Source organism: Lutjanus erythropterus, chromosome 11 (assembly GCF_056507025.1).
Source record: "Lutjanus erythropterus isolate fLutEry1 chromosome 11, fLutEry1.hap2, whole genome shotgun sequence".
In the NCBI taxonomy this organism is placed as follows: Eukaryota; Metazoa; Chordata; class Actinopteri; order Lutjaniformes; family Lutjanidae; genus Lutjanus; species Lutjanus erythropterus.
In genome coordinates this window covers 16,576,858-16,591,705 of record NC_139327.1, presented here as the reverse complement: position 1 = coordinate 16,591,705, position 14,848 = coordinate 16,576,858, and the positions used below count along the sequence as shown (strand labels likewise).

Sequence of the window (14,848 nt, the reverse complement as noted above, 5' to 3'; positions counted from 1 at the left end):
TTTCATGTGGGGACTTTTTTCTTTCTACAGAGTTACGTCTGCTCCGCTTGTGACAGCACAGGATGTAAACATTGATGGCATCCTCCTAGATTGAGCCATAGACTTATAAACCATACACAGACACTGCCTTAGTCTTTGGAATGCATGTCAATCACGGCGCCATACTGGGCAGGGCAAGACTGGCGTGGAAACAGGGAGGCTGGATTAAAAAAAATCCACGATAACTTTTACATTTGGCAACTAATTCCAATCAGTCATATTAATACTCAGGGGTTTATGATCTACAAGAAGTAATTTAGAATTTTTTTTTTCTTCTCTATGTAGATCATAAACTCTCAAACACAACATGAGCCATGGCTGAGAAACGTACCCATTATAGGGCTTTTTAGCCTGAAAAATGGCACTTCCTCCTTTTACATATTTTGCCTGGTTGACAAAGACATATCACAACAACAGCCAAAGTGGTCAATGTGGCATCTAAATATGTATATATGGGCTGGACTGTAATGTTTGCACCACTAAGTTAGCTAGCACAGTGGAACAGTTGGCAGATGTAGTTCAGTAGAAGGAAAAGAGTTTCTACATGAAACTGTGTATCTTCAAAACTCTGCACCTCACATCAAGACATTCTAGATGGATAAATAGCAATACAGGCTAAAGGCAAACTATGCATTTCTGATTTTGGGGTAAACTGCCCTTCCAAATGTTGAAATCATAAAACCCAAGGACGAATTGATAAAACATCTACACAAGATCTGAACCATGTGACGTTTATTAAACCGGTATTCATCAAAAACACTGATAACAAAACAAAATGATCATGTTAGCCTTGTTGTACACGGTCCCTTTACTGTGAGAGTGGGTACAGAGGTTCAGGTATAAGACAGCTGGTATTATGAGGCCTGCAAAAACCAACCATCCATCACCTTCCAGCAACTTTGGACTAGAAAATCCACAATAAAGGAAAATTAATATCTCACAAAATTAAGACTGGCACCATCAGCAATCTCATTAAATTAAAGGATCATTCTGGGATGATTTTTATTTTGAAAAGACAATAGTTTTAGTCAAGTTACTAAACTGTGTCATAGCTTTGGTTTGTGCTTCCTGGGTCACTCTAATTTCAGATCAAAGTTCTCCAAAATTACAAAAACATGTTTTGCTCGCTTACCTCCAGAGGTATCTAGCCATGCAGATAGTCTGGATTTTATTTAGCCAGGCTTTGTGATATCCATTGCAATGGAGGTGGATTAAATTTTGTTAGTAGAGCTCACAGCACTGAAAAATGAGATGTAAAATGTCAACAGCAATGTATCACTCCAGAAACTCTGAATAATCCACAGAACAATCTGTCATCAGTTTCACAGGGACCTTTTCTTTGGTAGACAGAAGCAGCTCAAGCTAATTTAGGAGAACTGAACCTTAACATAGAAACTGTGGGTCAAAACAGACCTTGTTTGGTGGTAATCCTCCACATTACACCATACAGACTTAATGGAGTGAGTTGTACAGAAAATAAAGGTCAAAACAAACAAGGCTGTTTTGCTAGTTGGTAAGGATGAGTGTCCATGAAAACATAAAGGACATTTTGAAATCCGGTAATATTAACAAGTCCCATCTTAACAAGCGCTGTATGAGGAATCCTCTGTTTAAGTACGATTAGCACGTCTTTCCTCATGATGACGAGGCCTCTTCTCACATGACATATGACTGATGACGCTTAGGAAACTCTCTGAGGGGTCACTGAAGTTCAAATGTGGGGCAAATTGCAAACAGCCATCTGAGTGATAACCTAAAATTATGCAATGGCAAAATGACTCTGCAGATACTCTGTTGATGTATTCTGGAGGCACAGGGAGCGATTACTTATTTCCATTCAGCATTTATTACTCATGTGTGATAGCCATCAGACATGAGGATGAAAAACTCCAGCAAGATCCTTTAACTACGTATTAAACACTTAAGACTTAAATTAGTAAAAAATCAACTCTCTAATGATTTTGACAACCGTTTTACTAGGCCATAAGATGCACAAACCAATTATTAAGATGTGTGACGCAAATCCTGGGAAGTTGACACAGACATCCAAATTCAGATTACCAATAAAATTCAAATAAACCGTAAATACAGATAATATGTGCCTATAAATATGTACAAAAAGTATAGACACTTTTTATTGGTGTTTTAGTTCAATGTTAGGCCCTCAGTCTTTTTGAGCCAGTGCATATCTTCTCCGTATGGCGTGTTATGTCCATTTTCCGACAGTCGCGGGTCACTCCAAACCCAGGACGTAGTTGATACCTTGCACGAATCCAATAATAACAGGCTGCCAAGCCACCAAGTACCGAAGCCAGTCTAAAAGCTGTCCATACATGACATGTGGCCTCTCCCAGCTAAATAAAACAAAAGGTTAAGAAAAACAAACATCGAAAGCAATCAAACATGGATATTAAATGGGTGATAATGGGTGCCAGTATAAAGCCTAAAAGGATAGTTTGGATTATTTGAAGTGGGGTTATATGAGGTACTTATCTATAGTCGGAGTATTAGCTAGATTAGATGGAGGTCGACAAGCCCACAGTTTGGAGAAGCAGAGAGGGCAGATGCTGTGGACAGGGTCAGCAGCAAAACAGATTTTAGGCTTTAAAAAAAAAAATGTACTCTGTATTTAGAATATTTTCACTGCTTGATCTTCCCATCAGAAAGCGTTGTCCTTCAGGAAACTGCTGTTAATATCGTTCTCTCCAAACCAAGCAAACTCCATAGACAAAATCAGTCATTTTACCTCACAGAAAATGGACCGCTGCCTTGATCCATTACTTTGTAAAATAGTGTTACTTTGGTGAATTCAAACTAAACTTTTAAAACACCAGAGTCACACAATAACACATGACTAACTAACAGATCGAGGCAGCAGTAGACCAGCAACTCCTGTGTTCTGTTGGTAAAATTACTGATTTTTTGAATAGAGGTTGGTTGCAGAGCATATTTGGCTCATATAACAGTGGTTTCCCATCAGAAAAGGCCGTGATGAGAGTATTCTAAATATAGTGTTCACTTAAAGTGCTAGATTTTTTTAGGTGGCTAAAACAGCTTTAGATGCTGACTCTGTCCACAGCAGTACATTGCTTAGCTTCCTACACCAGTACTAATGCGCGCTATTCCTGACTTTGTGTGTGCCAACCGCCATATACTGTAGGTAATGCACTGACTATCCCACTGAACTATCCATTTAACAACACATACAACAGATGGAACATGACCAAGAGGGGACAGAAACTATCAATTTTTCTAAAGGGCATTACTTATTCCATAGTGTTGGTCAGCTGTCTGAAGTATAATCTGTGAACCACAAAAAGGAACAGGAACTTGGTATATGGCCTATAAAAGTTTCATATCTTGTTCCAGATAGCCTGCAATGAGCTGCCTAAAAAAATCCACCTCAACTTTACTGTCAGCACTTCCTCTCTGTTCCGTCAAGCCCATCTTTCTCCCGTTAGCTGGCATGACTGCATTTCCTGAACATTGGTTATGTGTCATCTGTGTCCAGTTTGGGTTCTGACTTACTTAACTACATGTCAACATTTGTTTGTGCATGCACAATTGCACAATGCTAAATATGATCTCTGACATTATAAAGTGGTTTAGTGGATCCACTATACAACGACTAAGACAATTCCTGTATCAGCTGCTCTCTCTCCCCTGTACACCATACTTAAATTTTTCTGATGTTGACATAATTTCTAAATTATGTGTCACTCCCCCCACTCTGTGCCCCCTAACTTATCTTTAGTGTGTCTCTTGTTGAAGGCAGATTTACTAAATACCAAACTGACTATGTGGCGTTTGTTCACTCATTACACTGAATCACCACCTCTCTTTTTGTCACGTATTCTGTATCCCCTAGGTCATGAGGGAGAGTGGGCGAGAGGAGAGTGAATCTGGAGCGATGAGTGCGTTTTGTGACATCTGTTTCTATATTTGTTCATGGGTTGAAACAATTTAACATCTCAAAAAGCTGTCAGTCTTCTAAGTTGCAGTTTATATCTGTACAGTCTGTTTAATAAACACAGACAAAACAACAACAGGTAAAGCTCACATGTGAGAATGACAGACTAAAAAGGATACGGGTTGCTGAACATCCTCTTCAGATCCACTTTCTCTTTGCAGTACGGGCACATCTGCTTCTTCCCGACGATGCACCATCCTCTTATGCAGAACTCATGGAACCTGGGTGTGGTGTTAAGGCTCAGCACTTAAGCATGTGAGCAACAGTTCAAACATATACTGCCTCAAAGTTATATTATTTTGGAAATGGCAGCTTATTGTCAAATTATGAAAATGTGATATATTTGTAGCCATCAGCCTGTTAGTTCAACACTAAAGGCATGATTTAGAGGACCAGTGAGTAGGAATTAGCGGCATCTAGCAGTGACCTTGCAGATTGCAAACACCTCACCTCAATTGAAACTGAAGCCCTGACTAAGTTTGGATTTTTTTTATGTCAAAAAAGGACATATTTTAACATTCATTCATTCATTCATTTTCTGTAACCGCTTAGTCCATAAGGGTCGCCGGGCTGCTGGAGCCTATCCCAGCTGACATTGGACAAGAGGCGGGGTTCACCCTGGACAAGTCGCCAGTTCATCGCAGGACTGACACATAGACAGACAACCACTCACACTCACATTCACACCTACGGGCAATTTAGAGTCACCAATCAACCTAGCATGCATGTCTTTGGACTGTGGGAGGAAGCCGGAGAACCCGGAGAGAACCCACGCAGACACGGGGAGAACACGGGGAAAACATGCAAACTCCACACAGAAAGAAAGCCGGGGAGCTGGGGGATCGAACTCAGGACCTTCTGAGCTAACCACTGCACCACCATGCCGCCCCATATTTTAACAATGCACCATATTTGTTTTTACATTATTACAGTGTTGGTGTGGATCCTCCTAAAGTGTTTTTAACAGGGCCTCTCACAGTTGAACATTTTATTTATAAAATCAAATAATATATATTAAAAACTTCAGCCAGAAACAGTAGTATTAAAATGACAGCTAATTTTGAATAGCAAACTTATTTAGCAAGTTCAAGTTATGAGCTCAAGTTATGATAAATAACTAAAACCTCAACAAAAAATATCTAACTTCAATTTTGTAAAAAGCTGTCAAAAAAACATGAAAAAACAAGGCCTATAATGGGATATCAGCCAATATTATTGGCCTGCTGCTATGCGATTTGGACTCTATAATTATTACTTGCAGCATACATTTCTCGACATACATCTTGTTGCATTTTAAATTATTCAACTCAACAGTTTAAGAGGTGGTTTGAAAGCACCAATCATAAAACCAGCAAGCTTCACAAGAAGTTTTAGACAAAATATTAATCTTGGTACTAAAAGCACCCAAACAAAGGCACAAAGGTTGCATGATAATTGCAGCGCAGCAGAGGATAATCATGAGGGGAAGTAATGCAAGTTCAGATGAACAGACTATCAACAAATCAACAATCTGACATAAAGGTCAAGTTGACTCGTCAATTCCCCTTTGGGCTGTTGGTGGAGTACATGACACAGTTCCAGCACAAAGCCATGACTTTTAACTTTATAATACTCTATCATGCAGCTGAACTTCTCTTTCACTGATAAGAGAGACAGCAGAGGGACAATATGTCAATATCTCACAAGGAAGGATACACATGGTTGCAGGATAATCTGTACGTGTTCTCAATAATCCCTTCCTCACTGACATCGACGAGGATGGGCTGACCGCACACAGCACAGATATTGTCAGAGAGGTGCTTGGTTGGCATGCCGGATGCACTGTAATACTGGGGAAAAAAAGGTAAAACAGTTAAAAATACATTTTAGCTTGCAGATGTTACCTCCAACACAGAACAGAAACCTACAGCTTTATGCGTTCTTACCCCAACGGTTGAAGCCATGAAGTCTGCACACATTTCTGCAAAGTCTCTACCTAGGACCCCGTAGTACAGCCCGTAGAATAGCAGTGAAACACCAAAGTCCATTGCATCCTCCGGCTTTATCCTGGACAGAGAAACCACTGTATGAGAATCATGGCTCAGGTGCTATTCAACATCAACCTTTATTTAGTTATAGGGAAGAGCAGAAGTTTTGCAGATCTTTTTAATGGAACTTTAGAGCAACAAGTGCGTAGGCAACCAAATGTCTGCAATACAGAACAATACGACTCCCACACACTTTTTCACTTGCAATATGTAATCAATAACAATGTTTCTGTATGATTTTCAACAGGTTAAAATACATTTTCTTTGTTCTATATACTTAAACACCTTTAAAGTATTTTTTACGTGTCCATGCCTACACAAGCTAAAAATCTAATAACAAGAATTATAATAGTAATAATTAATTATTTAACGACCAGCTATTCCAGGAAATCAAGAAATCTAAGACAAAGGTTTTGTCACAGATGCTGGGAAGCATTTAAGTTATTATAAGTTATTTAAGTTAGTTAATTTAAGGCAGAAAAGTCCAAAGAAATATTTTAAAAAAGAAAAAAACTAAGTAGTATCGAACACTTTCTATTAATTTAGTTTTTTTTTAAAAAATGGCCAATATAGAAGCATGTGCACTATGGCACAGAAGTTTTAACCAATTAAATTGTGCAGCTTTGCTAAACAAATGCAACCATAACAGATCTTGTTAATAAGTTACCTGCCTGCTCAATAGCTACAGAACCTGTAAAAGCTCTTTGTTCAGTCAGAGGCTTTAGTGAGTGAACTGATTGTGGATTTTAATCTAATCACAGGTAAGAGTGACGTTAGAGATAAAATCTGAATCAAACAAAATATTTTAAAATGACAAATTAATTTGAATTCAGCTAAAATTAACAACTTCCACTTCCATCTGTAGATGACATGTCTGAAGTAGAAAACTTTAAACTGAAGTAGAAATAAAAGCTTTCTCATCTCTCAGACAGAAAAGACATTTGTCATTTCCTCAGCTAAATGGAAGTTTCTGTAAGAACTATGGATGTTTGCACATCATTGTGAATGATATCTTATATTGACAACATGTTTTCTAACACATCACATGATGTTTGCCTTTAAATATTGTACATACACCTGAGGTCAGCTATGGATTATGAAAGCACCATGAGGCCTGCAGCAAAAGTGTTTGCTCTTTTTTTTTCTGATAAAATCAGTCAGATTCTATAATCCTGGTGGGTAGTGGATTCTGTATTGCTTCAATCCATCAATAGAGGCAGATTAAGACTTCAAAGAAAGAAAAAAACAAGAGAAAGGCACCTGTCAATTCAGATAAATGGTGGATGTTGTGGGAGCAGTGACCATCAGAAGTGGTATTAAAAAAGATCTGTGCTACACATGTGAATGAGACCAGGAAGAACTCCTAAAATGTTAAGAAAGTCAACAGCAACCTATTGTTTGTTTATTGATTGAACTGTGTAAGTCAATATCCACTTAAGTTTTTAATTATGGTTAAGATTTATTTACCACCACTGAAATGATGTAAAACTGACAATACATACCTGAATATTAGATTTATACCAAAAAGTGTAAACATGACGACGCTGTAGCCAACTATTCCTGTGGCATAGCTGATCTTGTAGAGAAGGAGGAACCACTTATACACCAACCTGCAGTAGCCAAAGAGAAGGAATATATTTAAGTAGTGTCCAAATATGTTATGAACAGTTTAGTCGCCATTAAAAGCCCAGTGTGCAGGATTTTGTGGCATCTAGTAGTAAGCTTGCAGATTGCAAACACGTCATCTCATTCTCCCATTCAAAGCATGTAGGAGAACTTAGAGTGGTCACAAAACTTGCACAAAATTTAGAAGATCCAGTTTAGAGCCATTGTTTGGTTTGTCCATTCCTAGCAACTGTAGAAACTTGGGCTGGGACAATACACTCATCTCCCGATACCATCGATACCTTCAATACCGATTCGATATGTACTTGGAATCTTACATATTGCAAGTCTACAAGTATTGCTATTTGACATAATATATTGCAATTTTATTTTTTTAATTTACTTTTTAACATTAGACCATCTGAAAAAGTTGAATCATACATGTCTAGAGACTGTATATCATGGCTGATATTTCCAAAAACAATGCACATCACATCAGTCAGTCATTCTGAGTTTTATTTAAGCAAGATGATTACCATACTTCACTTAAAAGTAGTAAATAAAACAATTTTTGACGTGCTACATTTAGCTGTTCCTGCTCATCAAGCTGGAGCCATAACAAAATAATAAATAAAACAAGATGTTAGGCCTAAATGTACAGAATTTTGGGCGAATTGGTATATGATGATGTCCACAGTGAAACATCACAATGGATGATGATATCGTTGCTGGGTCATCTCAGCAACACCTTTGTAACTTAGATATGTTTAAAAGAAAATAAAACACACATGGAGACGTAGTGCAATGGCCAACAGGAACAGCTTCTTTTTATTTTCTCTCCCATGTCAAAAATGGAACTTAAGCAACAACTTTACAGCAACTGTGAGAGAAAACAGCACCTCAAATACAGGAGGCTTTTAAATCACAATGTTTGCACTATGGTAGAGGGCTCCAGTGTCAACGACTGTCAGCCATCACAATGGATGATGGCAACATCCATCAGCCCAACACTAGTAGATGTAAAAATGTATGTGCTGCCCTCTCCTGGCATGCAATGTTTTGACCCTCTGAGGTTGCTGTAGCTGGTCAGTGTGGAGTACTGCAGCTGTAGTAGCAGACTGAGTTAAAAAAAAAAGAGTTAAATCAGCAGCTTTTAGTTTGTTTCCACAGATCAGAGGCTATATCTGTCGATAGTACAAGCAAACATGTTGTTTTATGTGAAGCTTGTGAAGTAAAATGGATCAGTTTGTTTGTTACTATTACCACGATCGCGATGTTAATTTCCGTTTGTGCGTCAATGAAAATTCCCACGTGTGTTAGCACTGAGTGAATAGAAGCACTTGTTATTTAAATAAGTGAAAAGATGCATTCAGGAACCCAAAAATCGTTTCAGGAATTGTGAAAAAAGGAATAATGATACTTTACAGAACTGATTTTTTCTCCCACCCCTTGTAGAAGCATGGTGGTGCAACATGACAAAAACTCCATGGAAGAGGACCCACACCCTCTGTAAATATAAACGGCTCTTTCTAAGGTAACGAAAACACAACGAATATTATATTCAGATGGTTTAAAACTAATGAAAACATACTTATGAATATTGGATTCCATTACTGCCATATTCTGCCCATAACCATTGTAAATCTTACACACTGGACCTTTAAAGGAAAGTCAGATCTCTTTATTTACAGGATTTGGTTCGAGTAAACAATGATTATACCTCGGTGTGGTGCAGGCCAGCGGCTTGCGAGTGGCACGGTAGGAGATGTAGGCTGTGATGACAGAGAAGATAAACCAGGTGGTCAGGAACCTCCACCAGTGAAGTTTGGTAGTAAAGTAGAGAGGTACTACCCACATCTGGAACAGAGTCACCAGCTATAAGATAGCAGAGTGGAAATGTTAGAGGAGCACATACACTGGGAATAAAAGGTTACCATCAGCAGACACTGTGTTGACATAAACACAGAGAGACCTCTGACAAAATTTTATATTTGGATAATTTGAGACAAGAAGGAAAACAAGTTCTCTTTTTGAGGAAACAAGTATTGATAATCATGTGCTGCCACATGGATAGAAAATAAAAGAAGCTGCAGACTTGTGAGGGACGAGACTGTGCAAGGACACATTCTCTGAATCCCCCCTTCCCCATCACTTAAAACACACCCCTCAGCTGAATTGCATTTGTATCCAGAACACACAAATTCTCTTAATGATGTGTCTTGATGACATTTCCCAACTTTACAGAGCTTCAAACATTTCTCTTGTGCATCTTGTGTGTCTTACATTGTATGACTTTGGATGTCTCTGCTTCCACTGCACGAGGACTAGCTGGGCGACGACAAGGGTGACTATGAGGATGAGCACCATCTCTGCATGCATGGCCTCGTGGCCTTTGTGTTTGGCATGCATTCTTGCATGCTCCACCCTGTGGAAAAAGAAGAACATATTCAACTAATGTTATGTAGCTAAGAGACACACTATTTGTTGTTCCATAGCAATGCAGGATAGGCGTGTCCTAAAGGTGCACTGTAGAGCTTTGTGCACTGGTGTCTCTTAATGGCAATGATTGTGAATTGTTTGAAACTTGGACTTCAATGCACTGAGTTCAGTCAACCTGGTTAGACTGGGATACCATTCAGCAAATGCATAAAACAGGCAAATTATCTAATTAATCCAGAGCAAACCAGCTCAACAAATTGCTCTCAGTATTTTCTGATTTGCTTTTGTATGGAGGGTTTTTTTAACCAACACCATGTGCACTAATGAATAAAAATCCTTGTGTGGGTAACTCTGCACTCTTGGGTGAAAATGATTTTATTCTTGTTGTGCAGAGTGGTCGTCCTTCCATCTGAATGCATTTTAGAGAGAAAATTAATGCATGATCCATTAAAGCGTGGCAAAGATACTAACCTCCACTTCTCTTCTGGTGAAAGCTTGGACACATCAAACTAAAGGAAGGAAAAGGTAAAATAATAATTATTACTGTTGACACTAAATGAACAGCTGAACAAACCATAAGAAACACAGCATAGCTCTGCTGTTTTGAGGACAATTCTACACACCAAAACACTCATTAGAACTCAGACACAATAATACAATAATTATTTTATCCTTCTGACCCAGATTGTATGATAATTTGTGGTAAAGTAAGTTTATGTTGGAGATCTAAATAATATCATATAAAAAGACAGAGGCAGAACCTAATGACTGCTTACTAAAGACAACTAACACTAAACTATACTGTTACACATCACCTCTCACACAGTTGGCTTTAACGCTTGTAGATCTTACACTGCATACTGATTACAGAGATGCTTAAAGAACTATTTGAATTAGAACATTTAACTTCGTTTGAGCAGCTAAATGAAACATGCATGTCAAAGCTGAGCAAAAGACAAATCCTATCCAAATATTTGCAGTGTATTATATATTCATATAAAGATATTAAAATGCATTCGTGACAAATGGGTTTAGCAGTGACACTCGTTTCCAAGTTGTTGAGGTTGTTCAGCAGCTTTACATGATTGAAATTAAAAACAAACAACACAAACTGATGTTATGTTCTCTGCTTATTAGAGCCTCCTATCTGCAAAAAGAGTAAATTAATATAACAGGAGTGCACAATAAATATCAAGACCAATAAATTACTGGACAATGACAAGCATTTGTTATTATTATTTATTGTTCCCATAATCAAATTATATGATTTGACAAGCCGAAGTATATTTGTGGGTTTTTTTGATGCCCTTTACTAGAAAAATAAATGAACATATGACGAGTGAGAGAACAATTCATTCTTTTTGTAATAGTGATTTCACTTGGAATATTAAATCATCCATCTTTGTTCACTTCATCTGAGTTCTTCTTACCCTAAGGTGTGCATAAACTAAAGGTTATGAATTTCTATTAAAAATACACAAATGCAAAGTTATCAGTTATGTTATTCTGCATCAGCCATGACAAACAGGTAATATCATGCATAGTTAGAATAAAAGGTGCACTAAAAAGTAACCAGCAACACTTTCACTCTCAGTTCTTACTCAAATCACATTTCCTGGTAAGTAAACCACATTTTCCTGTTTGAGTCAACATTTGCACACTTCTACATTTCAATGATGTTTCAGAAAAAAAATTTAAGGACTAGATACCAATCCATGCTGCTGCCAAGTCTGCAAAATACAAAAACCTCCCCATGCTTGATTAAAAAATAATTATTTCACTCAACAGATTTCGGAGTACTTAAATCACCCACTTATAGATTTCCACATATACTTTAATTGTCAGTGAACCAAACATGAGGATCTAATGTGTATTTTGTCAGTCTATTGTGATGCCAGGCATCCAGATATTCTGCCTCTGTTGCAAATTTAGCTATTACACCTCACATGACAGATAATAGCCCTTAAGAATCATTGCAGTTCGCTCACACAGAGAGCTCCTATTGACACCAGTTTGACATTTATTAAGTTTGGTTTAAGCTGAAGACTGAAATACCACAGAGAGTGGTTTGATCGTTTCCCCTATCTTGATATAATAAACCACTTATCCCATAGCACAGAGAAAGCAACACGTGACCTTTGACCCGATCAGCCACTTCAGCTTTATTTTTAGAGGCAGTAATTTATGCTCTCAGAAACTCCTGAACGTAGCAGTAAACAAAAGGACATGGGAAATTACCAAATAGGTGCTAACTTTATTTTGAAAATAATCTCTGAGTTTCTATGCCCACGAAACTAGCTACATGATCTGAACGTTAGCCGGCTAACTAGCTTAGCATCGCCAAACGGTTTTCAGGGCGTTTCTAGCTTGCACTGTTGAGGTGTTGAACGAGGCACGATCGGTTATGTTCAATGGACAATACATTTATATACAGTTTACACCTCTGCTTGGTAACAGATGGCTAAAAGGTAGCTAGCTACTTACGATAGCTAAACCCGTGAGTGAAAGCTAAAGCAGCGTTCAGAGTTAACAGCTGACAGCCCAGTATAAATTCACCCCCATCTGTTTCATCAACCATAACATCTTGGTGTGGCCGTTTACTCTCACCTGGTTGGGTTCATTGTGATGTTCCAGTCCATGATCGTGCTCTACACCATCAACCTCCACCTCAAACACCCCGGCCATTTTCGGAGTGCTACGTTACCGTTCCGGGTCCATTCGCTTTAGGAACAAATCTAAAAGGGTCACATCCGGTCCTCTTCAAAATAAAGTTCGTAAATAATGTAGGTCAAATAGACAACATTTCTGGTGACTTTCTCTATTTGTTTGTAAAAGTGTCTTACTCAGATCGCAAGTTGTATTTAGGTTAGACAGTCTGCTGATTTTTTTCAAGAAAGAATGTTTATGACATTGATGCAAAGGTATTGTTTCTTCTTTTTTTATTTATTTATTTATTTTTTTAGAATATTAGTTTATTACTATTTTATTGTGTTTGCAGCCAGACTGATAAATCTCTCGGCCTGATATTAATGTAGCACAGCTATATCCGTCTATATCGGTGTCAGCATACATGTTGTCTGACATTTTCAATATAATGATCTAATTCATTTATTTATTTATTTACTTATTTATTTATTTATTTATTCAGGAATACTTAGAATATAATGATAATGGAGAGGTGTATCCACCCATACTCTGGGACGCCTGCAAAGCGGTAATGAGAGGGAGAGTGATCGCAGTGATGTCCTTTCTCAAGAAACAAAGGGAAGTAAAGACTCTCCAGACTGAACTCAAGAACCTAGAATCTGAACATAAAGAATCAACAGACCCAAATGTTAAAATAGAAATAAAAAAAAGAAAAGGAACCAGATTGAAGAGTTATATACACAAGAAATTCAAAAGAAATAACTATACACTAAACAAAAATACTATGAAGGGGCAGCAAATATTCAAAATTATTAGCATACAAACTAAGGAAACAACAAGCAGACAATACAATGTACAAGATAAGAGACCAAAAACCAAGAACATTTACCACCAAATTAAGGAAATTAAAGACTGTCCGGACGGATTCAGCTCGGAGTGGTATAAGAATCTGAAGGAGGTTTTGACACCTGTTTTATCAAAAACATTTAACTGGGTCCTGACAAAAGGGGAAACCCCAGCGTCATGGAAAGAAGCAATTATATCAGTCACACCTAAGGGAAGTAAAGACAAATTAGACTGCACAAACTGCAGACCAATCAATGTGCTTAATTTAGACAATTAATTATTTACTTCAATTATTTCCAAAAGACTTGAGAAAATCTTATCCAAAATAATTAATATGGATCAAACAGGTTTTGTTCTGTCGTGTCAGACACACAATAATATCAGAAGATCTTTACAAATTATCAGACATATAAATCAAAATAAAACTCAGGCTTTGTTGATTAGTTTAGATGCTGAAAAGGCATGGATTCTCTCCAGATTTATATGAGCAGGGAAAAAGCCAAGAGTAAAATGACTGACCTTAATGTCTCAAAGTAATGATGGGCTGTTGTTTGTCTTTACTTATCTGAATAGTTCTTGCCATATTTGGAGATGAATATGGCAATTTACTGCATACCAACACTACCTCAGCACAATGTGACTGATGGTCTCAAACACATTAAGAAGGCAAGAAATTCCACTAATTGACCCTTAATTGTTTACTACATAATTAAATATGTGTTGTTTCATAGTTCATTGTCCTAATGTACAGTTTAAAACACTCAGTTTAATAAATCCAAGTTTAGTGATGTGAACAGATATTAAACGGAGTTTAATCAATATGGAGATGCTTGCTTTTGCAAAATTAAACAAATAAATACATAATCAATTTGAGTTAGGTTACATTGCTTGCTTGCTTGCTAGCAACTTAGACAAAAACTTGTTGGCCAAATTATCATCTGAAGTAAAACAAAAAAAAAAAAGAAGAAGAAGAAGAAGAAGAGGAAGAGATGCATTATAAAACTAAACTGGGTTGTGATGTTCCTTGACTTTCTTTGAGGAACATGATTATTTTGTTCAATCCATCTCAAAAAGGCAGCCATTTTAAATATTAAATCTCCTTAAGTACGAGTTTAAATTTACACTGGATAACATTTTTAATTTTTGTAATCTACGTTTGGAATAAAATTTAAATGAATTTTAAAGAGAACTTTAAATTTTAATCTTTTTTCATTTTAAGGTAGTTTAAAGGCTTGGTGCAACATAATTTAAAATTAAACCATTATTTTATCAGGTT

At 37.3% G+C, this 14,848-nt stretch overlaps 1 protein-coding gene across 1 annotated transcript; it reads right to left on the bottom strand.

Annotated features, from left to right (window-relative positions):
• Positions 1-754: 754 nt before the first annotated feature.
• On the bottom strand, positions 755-12,821 carry rnf121 (ring finger protein 121). The gene is made up of 9 exons (XM_084730999.1): positions 12,688-12,821; positions 10,552-10,589; positions 9,925-10,066; positions 9,362-9,516; positions 7,539-7,646; positions 5,935-6,055; positions 5,705-5,838; positions 4,129-4,230; positions 755-2,393 (listed from the first exon to the last, which is right to left on the bottom strand). The coding sequence occupies exons 1-9, from the start codon at positions 12,763-12,765 to the stop codon at positions 2,273-2,275; spliced, it is 999 nt and encodes a 332-aa protein (XP_084587125.1). The 5' UTR covers positions 12,766-12,821; the 3' UTR covers positions 755-2,272.
• Positions 12,822-14,848: the final 2,027 nt, after the last annotated feature.